Genomic DNA, 9,347 nt, shown 5'->3' with positions numbered 1-9,347 from the left:
TGATATTATATTCGTGTCGAATTTTCTAAAAATGTACTATTTTTGATAAATCTAATACACATCTATTAACATTTTCAAATAGTCTAAGTAAAATACTAAAATGACAAGGATGACACCAGATGCTTTCAATTTTCATTTTAATGAGGTGGTCTTTGAGTCAACTTGCGCTCAATTCAACTTCACCTTTTATTATTATTCCCTACCAAATATTAGTGATGTTTGGATCATAGAATATTTCTCTTGATAAGAATATCTCTACCCAATAAAATATGTATCATTAGCACTAAGGGCTACAATTATTCGTTTAGACACTCATTAATGTTTTTTTAGAAACTTTATTATACAATTAAAAAAATTGATCTTGTTGAGAAATCGATATCTTACTCCATATCTTTAAGAGAAGCATAGCCTGACAAAGGATTCAGTCCAATTTAGAACTACACGGTTGAATTATTGAGCTTATAGTTCCACGCTAGAGTATTTGTTAATAGTTTCTTTTCGTGTACTCCATGACATGTATTGTGTAAGTTCTTAATTACTTCTCTAATAAAAAACAATTTATGTGCAGAAGAGTGGCGTTTTCAATCACATAAAAGAAGTCATGCATTTGAAATAAAATAAAATAAAAAGATCACGTCTTGTAATTAAAATTTTGTTGGTGAAACTTCACCAACTCTTACTCGTGGTTTTAGTTGCTATCAGAAGACTTCTATCTGTATGGCCGTTGATTAGGACATAAATGCCTCAAGGAATAATGATTTTTATACTATTATAACTTTATTTTGTATTAGAATATTGTGTGATAGAAATAATCAAAAAAATTTATTGGTTTATTACTACTTATTATTGATTTAGCGATTTTTAATTTTTTTTATGGGTATTGGTTCTTAATGATTAGATATTTTTTTTCAACACTTTAAATGATAACTCAATAGTAAATTATATACACATACTTCATTTTGTATGTTAAATTCTTGACTTAAAATTCAGTTTCATATTTTTATTTCTGGCAGTCTCAACTCTTGATTAAAATACAATGTAAACGTGTTTTTTTTAGCAAAATGCAATCTGAACTCATTATCATGGTTCATTTGGTTTATCACCTCGATTCTAAGTGATTTATAATTTTTTTGTGTCAAATCTTAACAGTTAAATCGTCAATTGAACCAATAACGATACAATACATTAATAACCGATAAGTCGATATCTAAATGATTATATAATAATTTAATATGTCTATAAATCGATAACCAATAAGTTAAATTGATAAACTTTAAAATTGAACTGAACCAACCGATATGCTACATCATAGTGAAAATCTACCCGCAGACCCGCACTCACCTCTTGGAGTAATCTTTTTTCTCTCAATCTTTATTTATGTTTCAGTATTTGATAAGTAAGAAAAAATATTTTATTATAAAAATACAAATATTATATTATAAAAATACTCAAATATAAACTAGAAAATGAGGTAAGAGGGTGGAATGTGCTCAAGTAGGTATCAGATTAAAATTTTCTCTATGATTCAACATAAAAAGAAATAAAATAATCTTTTATTAGGAAAATCATTCTGCTAAGGGAAAAGGGTCTGATATACCACTCAACTTTATTATTTGGAACTGATATATACTTCGTTATAAAAGTGGCTCATATATGTCCTTACCGTTATACAAATGGCGCACATATATCCCCCGCCGTTACAAAATGGCTCACATATACCATTCATTTAACAAAAGTTAAAAAATTAGTTTTAAATTTATATTTATTACTTCTAATTTTTTTTAAAAAATTATTTAGGGGTATATGCGATTCTTCTATCAAAGTTCAATGTATATTTAATTTCGTATTCGAAGAAAAAATTTGGTCATCTACAATAAGTTTTACAAGAATATTAGTGAAACATAAATAAATTTAATTATCAAAATAATAATTATAAATTAGTCATTGAAACAAAAAAAAATCAGAAAGATATGTTTGACGAGGATTAAATTTACTTATATGGGATTATATTTCTTAGAAAAAAATATTAAAAATTTAGATTAATTTTTTTTTCATTTACGTTAGAGGAAAAGGGTATATGTGAGTCATTTGTTTACAAGTAGGGGTATAAATGAGCTACTTTCATAACAAGGGGTATATCAGCTCCAAATGACAAAGTTGAGGGGTATATCAGACCCTTTTCCTTTCCGCTAATTTTAACAACTTCATATTTTCTTTTTATTATTTAAAATATATTTTGAGTCCTTCCTACCAAATACACCCTGCCTAGACGCTTGACTATACAAAATTAGAATTTAAAATCTATATTTATTTTGTTAAAATTCAATTACTCTACAACATTTTCAAAATTAAAAATTGTTTTTTTTTTAGATAAAGGCAATTAAAATTTTCTCATATTTGTCACAATCACAGTCGAATGTCCCATTTGAACAGGAAACAGAGAAATGCTTATTCTTAAGATCACCACCATAACCAACCCTTCTCTTCTCCATCCCTTCATCAAAATTCTCCCAATTTCTCAAAAAATGAATTCTCCAAGGATGAATAGTTGGCTCAATAAATTTGGTTTCGGTGCGAGAACTGAATCTTCCATAGATTCATCTTCTTCTGAAATTCCTCAAGGACCCGATCATGAAGTACCCGACCCGGGACAACAGTTTGCTCAATTTGGGGCAGGTTGCTTTTGGGGCGTTGAACTGGCGTATCAAAGAGTGGCTGGGGTTACAAAGACTGAAGCTGGGTATTCACAGGGTTTCGTGCATAATCCCAGATATGAAGATGTGTGTTCTGGTACTAGTAATCATTCTGAGGTTGTTAGAGTTCAGTATGATCCTAATGAATGTAGCTATGAATCATTGCTTGATGTTTTCTGGGCTCGTCATGATCCTACTACCCTCAATCGCCAGGTAGGTTTTCAAATTTTGTCTTTTCTTTTTATAGTAATTAGGAAAATTTTGATGAATTACCTATTAATGTTTTGATGTATTGATGTGGTTACCTAAGGTCTTTTACTTTGATTGATTTATAGAGTTTAAAGGTTAGCAGTGAAGTTGATGAATTAAGTGTGAGTTATGCTTTAAGTTTTTGTAGTTTTAATCTGTGAGTTTTTCTTACAGTTACAGTCTGTCTTCACCTTTTGCCTCGAGTGACTGCTTTAAAGTCAATTAGTGTTACAGGAGTGATCCAAAAACACATTTCTGAATTTGGATCCTGCTTGCTGGTTTCAGAATATGGACTCCTGTGGTCAGTTTCTGATTCTTCTTTTCTAAGAAGAAGTAATGAAGGCTAGGCCAGGCAGGTCAAGCATCTTGCTTTTCAACCTGAAAGATTTCTTAGAGAGAGGGCTATAGTTTTATCTCTTAGATCTCGGTATTGATTTAATAGGCAAACATTTCTATCAACACTTCCCTAGTATAAATCTTATGTCAAGCCTTTTTTTGATACTAATGAAGCTATTTGTCGAACATTAACCTTCTATCACATCATGTAAGTTGTATGGAAAATTCTTGGGGAAACTTTTTCCCAGCAAGTGTTTTAGTTTAATATTAATCAGGTATAAAGAAATTGTGTTTGACTAGTTGTAAATTTTTAAAGACATAATTTATGACAATTTTTAAAGACTTTTTGAGTGTTCTGTGAGATGAATAAAAAAGTTTTCATTGGTAAAAAACCATGAAACCTCTTTCCAAAATATAAGGATTTTTATTTGAGAAAATCCTCAAACAACTTCTTAAGAAATAGCCTCTGAGGAAGTTCTTAAAAGACTGGAAAAACAAGTTCTTGCAAGATTTCAAAATATGTTCCATAAACAAAGGCCACCTAATAATCCAAAGGCACTGTTTTGGTGATAATATAGTGAAGGTCAGGTCAACATTTATTGGTAACAACCTCATACTGTACATTCTTCAGAAATTGTTGCCATGAAGATCCTGGCTGTAAAGTTTCTAATTAAACTTTATGTACCCAATTTGCTTTTTACAAAATAAAGTAATTTCATGTAAATGTCATCAAAATTTTCTGGTTGCTTGCTTCCGCCTTCTGTTGATTTTAAAATATGAGTCTTGCTTGTTTGCTTGTGCTGTTATAGATTTATGGTTATGCATGTAGTTTGTGTGTTCCAATTAGGAGGGACAGTAGCGAAGTAAGCCAGAGTTGTAATTATGTGGGACCAAAAGGCTTGCCAACATTGTTGCATGTTATTTAAGTGGTTGTGGTCTTGTGGAGATACCCTCACGATGTGGATAAATATTATAAATGCTAAATATGAGTGGAAAATTGAAGAAAAAGAGGGATTACAGCCACATGGATAAGGTTTATGGAAACATATCAGGGATTTCTGGCCAAAATTCAAGAGTTAATACTCTATACAAGTTGGTGATGAGCAAAAATAAAAGAATGGATACATGGATTGGACCCCTCTCCAAAGATATATATCCAGGTCTATAAACGCTCTGTATATTCAGATGCATCAGATAGATAGCACTGTGTAGAGAAAAGAACAACTGGAACATTGTATAGTGAGATACTTTCAGGACTGAGAGGTGAAAGTTTGATGCAACTGTTCTGCTGACTGGCTTAGAGGAAGCATTGGTAACTACACCAGTGAACTCAGGTTTTTAGACTAATAGATGGCCATGGAATACATAGTAGAATCTAAAGGTACCTTAAGTGTGACTTCTTTGGTAGAATAGCTTAAATGAAGCATGCATTACATTAGATAACCTAGCAAAAAGAGGTTCCCTAAATGTACTTATGGTAGTCATGCGAAGTAGAAGCAGAATCTGTAATTCACCTCTTTCTCCATTGTCCTGTTGCTGTTGCTGGGCAGTTATGTTCCTATTTTTAGACCTGTTTAAGACCAAGCAGGGATCACCTGAAAAACATGGAGCAAGCACTTGTGGGCTTGTGGCTAGAAAGGGAAGAGAACCCAGAAGAAATTTGCAGAATCTTCCTCTATGTATTAGTTGGGTGTAATGGAGAGAATTGTCAAAACTGACTACTAGAATATACTTATCTATATCATTTGTCTTTTTTTTTTTGGTCCCAGTATGATAGACTTTATCACCTTCCTCATAGCTATATGGAGAAGCTTTTGCTCACTTCTAAATAGTCTTGCAACTCCGCATCCTCATGGTGTGAATCTTAAAAGTTTGCAACTCCGCATACTCAAAACAGTAAAAATACTTTGTGAAACTCTGATTAAGCTTAAGATTTTATTAATTATCATTGGTTGTTTCTTATTACTTAATCATTAATAATAAGAAATTATGTGTCAAGTATTTAGTTTGTGGACTTACCCTCTTAGGTCCCCTAATAGAGATTAATACTAGCAACATTGTTGGGAATTTTTCTTACTTCATCTAAAAGAAAACAACATTATTGGAACCTTCCTTTTAGCATCTTTGACCTTATTGCTAAAACATGCAGCATTTCTCTATTGACTATTCCCCTCAACCCAATATCTTTCAGGTGCTAGTATTCCCGCATTTTTAGTTGCATATTATTTGAATTCCCGTGCACATTTATTTATTTTAACCCCATATTATTGCATGCTTCTGCTCCTAATAGCCAGGCAAAGAAAATCTTCATAGTTGTTTGAGGCAGATATAGACATACTTTCTGCTCTCAGTTGCCAGGTCCAATTAGGGTAGAGAAGTCCTTTTCTTGTGGAAAGAGACCTTTCGCATAATTGCATCCAAAGATAATGAACTTTTATGCATCCAAAGACCACGAACAAGCCCTGTCTCACCTCCTCTCTTGGTTCCCTCACTACAATTGAGTAGCTATTCCAGCCTCTCTTTACTCTCAAGTTTCGTCGTTTGAAATTTTGCTTATAATGACGAGCTTTTCATACTTCAGTAGAATTAGTTGTTTGACAGGTCGGTGTTTTATCCTTCTTATAATGCATTAACACGAAGCTTCTGTTATTTGTAGGGGAATGATGTGGGCACTCAGTACAGGTCTGGAATTTACTTCTACACACCTGAGCAAGAGAAGGCAGCACTTGAATCCCAAGACAAACAGCAAAAGATTTTGAACAGGAAGATTGTTACTGAGATTTTGCCCGCCAAGAAATTTTATCGAGCTGAGGAAGATCATCAGCAGTACCTTGCAAAGGGGGGTCGGTTTGGCTCAAAGCAGTCTGCTGGTAAAGGCTGCAGTGATCCTATCCGTTGCTATGGTTAAAACCTTTCCATTTGCAGGACAAAAATAATGTTAGTTGTGTCTATCCTCCTAAGGTGTGGTTGTTACAGGCTTTAAATGTGCTTCTACAGTGATGTATCTAGTCTACCCGCTAACACTTGTTCTGGAAAATCCAATGTTTGTAGCTTCACCGTAGATTTATAATGTTTATATGGTTGCAGATTTGTGCCGTATCTTGTTCGTATATGTATATTGATGATGCTATGGCCATAAATTGGAATAGTGCCTGTCAATCAGTTGTGTCAAATTTGAGTTATGAAAGTCAATGTCGGGCCTAATTAATGTGTAGGAGTTATTAATGAAGTGATGTTGCTATTGCTAATAAACAACCTGCCCCATCAAATTACTGTTCTCTATGCCAAGGTTGTGACCTAGTGGTCAATAAAGTTTGTTCAGAAGCGTGAGGTCTGACGTTGAAATCCTAAGCACAGACAAACACACTAGGTTAAGGATCTGCGAATCTTTTTAACTCTAGATCTGTTAAATCTAAGGATTTCTTTGCAGATTGAACCTAAAGATCTTCTGGGTTGAACATGTGATCCTGGAATATAATTTCAGCATTACTACTTGTGATGCCTATCATATATATTATTATAAGTGGGAAGTTCAAATATTCAAAGTTGGATTACCATTTTGTCCTTTCACTAAATAAAAATAAAATTAATTAATTTATTAAGTACTAATATTTTAATTACATAATGATGGAATATGAAGTTCAACAACTTCACTTTAATAATAAATGACTCTTTGAATTTTGAAGCTAAAACAAATTTTATGTATTAAGATTCAATGTGCTCTATTAGTTTGGTATCTAATATCATCATATTCATGTATTTTCCATCATCTAATGGTCTCTTTTCTTCTTCCTAGATAATGATATAGATACATATCGTCAAAAACTAACCAAAAAAAAAAAAATAACAGATAGCTTCATTATGAAATTAAAGGGAGAAATTGTCTTACAATATAGTTCAAGTGTAAGTTTAGAAGTAAAAGATATGACATATATATTTCTGTAGATCTTTTTTATGTTAGCTTATGATTAAATTTTTCTTTTTCATTTTGGAGTTGAGGTATGATTGTTCAAAATAAACTTAGTATGCAACTCATCTTTTATATAATTATGTATCGTTTCACATTGTTCTAAAATTTATTTCATCGAATTTTTGGAGTAAAGGTATGGTTATACAAAATAAATTTGGTAGGCAAAGATTATTGTATGTTGTCTTTTCCTTCTATGTTTATTTTTTATATTTTCTCTCTATCATTCTTCTTTAATTTAATTTTCTATGAAAAGATTATATTATCGTAAATTTTTTTTGAGATTGTTGCATTTTTGTACTAATCATTATACACGTCTTCATAAAATTTCAATCATTCTAACGAATTTATTTAAAAAAAGATGGAATACATGTGCAAGACACGTGTCCTAAAACTAGTTTATTGAAAAGCAAATACATCCTGTGATTGTTCATTTATTGAAAAGCATATACATGTAGGATCCAAATGACAATTATGAATAAAACATCATTAGAGTATTATATGAAACCAAGTGTAAGCTCCATAATAAATCATAGAAGTCGTCATCCATTGTCACACAAATATATCCGAGTTTTGGAGTGTACTTGATTCACCATTATTTACAGGGATGATAGGAGCTGCCTTGTGCATAGGATGTTCATGACTTGTGGTAGGAGTCTTTACAATAAAATTACCAAATCGATTTGTAATCGTTCCACCATTATTTTCAGTAGTAGGAGCTGCCTCCTGCATAGGATGTTCATGACTTGTGGTAGGAGTCTTAACAATATTACCAAATCGATTAGTAATCGTTTTGGAAGCCTCTTGATTAATGCCACTGTAATCATAGGCTGTGGCTGTAACAACACAAAGGAAGAGCACGAAGATAGCTACTGTAGTTTCTTTACCCATGTTGGACGTTGTTTTTTTGTTTGTGAAATGATAGATGTTTTATAAATTTGTGTTTGTAGTGGAAGTTTAGTGTGTGCACATTATAAAGGAATCTGAATAGAAAGATGGTTCATTTCAGCATTGGACTTATGTGCCTTTTGCAATACAAAATCCATCCACTTTTAGACAAGATTTGATCCTTGAGCAACAATAAGCAATTTAGACAGGAAGAGTTCATTGTAGAATTGTTTGTAAATGTCTTCTCTACAGCAAGAGTCCAATCACTACTAGACAATCTTGAAATATACCTGATCCCCATTAGTTAACCTAACAAGGTAGAATAATTTCAGAATGTCAAATCCACTCTTGTGATAAGGGTTCAAAGGCATAACATGTATATAAATAAGTCTTGATAAGAGGCATCATTCAATTATATTCCCTCTGTAAATACCTATGTGTCATGGAGCATCTTATGGGTACATTATGCATAAAATAGAAGGGTATCAACTATATCAGATCTTGGTTGGCTTTTCATTCCTAGAAAGTCATCTCCTAACACCAATATAATCTCCCTCTACAAAGACCTATCCGCGCGAAGCCAGCCTATCCATAGAAAGAAACATACATGAAAAGAAAATGAAAGAAGAAATTCAAATTTTCTTTTGGAGTGTGAGAAAGGTAGATGGAGTACACAGAATCAAACAATTATTGGGTTCCCAACTGTGATAGCTGACATTTTTTATCCACTTACCTATGACATGTCGGTAAAAAGTGTCAAATTGATATAGTGAGACTCTGCTACGAGTGTTTAAAATGTATAAGGCTTACTTGAGGTGTCTAAGTGAAATATCATGTCGAACTTTAGAGGCCGCCGATAGGATTCCGCCAAGATAAAATTAGAACGCAATACCTACACATAATATGTATGCACCACATACAATCAAGTGTATATGCAGTGTATACTTTAACCATGTTTGGCAAACTAAATGGCTGGATGATATATATATTGCTAACTTCTCTTAATATAACATGATATATTTCTTCTGGACCAAGAAAATAATCTAGGCAAATCCGCTAGATTGTGAATTTTTGAGTATTATCTTTGCATATGATCTAAGTAAATCAACTTATACCATTTACATACCAATTGTATATACAAAATATGTTGATAGGAAATTTGAAATTGCATATTCATATTAGTTATACATTGAAATTTTATTTATAGAAATGGG

General features: G+C 32.3%; 1 protein-coding gene across 1 annotated transcript; it reads left to right on the top strand.

Annotated features, from left to right (window-relative positions):
- The first annotated feature begins 2,411 nt into the window (after positions 1 to 2,411).
- Positions 2,412 to 6,475, top strand: MSRA3 (methionine sulfoxide reductase A3). Its single transcript, NM_001320370.1, has 2 exons — positions 2,412 to 2,906; positions 5,935 to 6,475. Exons 1-2 carry the CDS (start codon positions 2,445 to 2,447, stop codon positions 6,184 to 6,186), a joined length of 714 nt encoding a protein of 237 aa, NP_001307299.1. The 5' UTR covers positions 2,412 to 2,444; the 3' UTR covers positions 6,187 to 6,475.
- Positions 6,476 to 9,347: the final 2,872 nt, after the last annotated feature.

Source organism: Solanum lycopersicum, chromosome 6 (genome assembly GCF_036512215.1).
Source record: "Solanum lycopersicum chromosome 6, SLM_r2.1".
NCBI lineage: Eukaryota > Viridiplantae > Streptophyta > Magnoliopsida > Solanales > Solanaceae > Solanum > Solanum lycopersicum.
The sequence above is the reverse complement of the archived record's forward strand: the minus strand, read 5'-3'. Positions and strand labels throughout refer to the sequence as shown.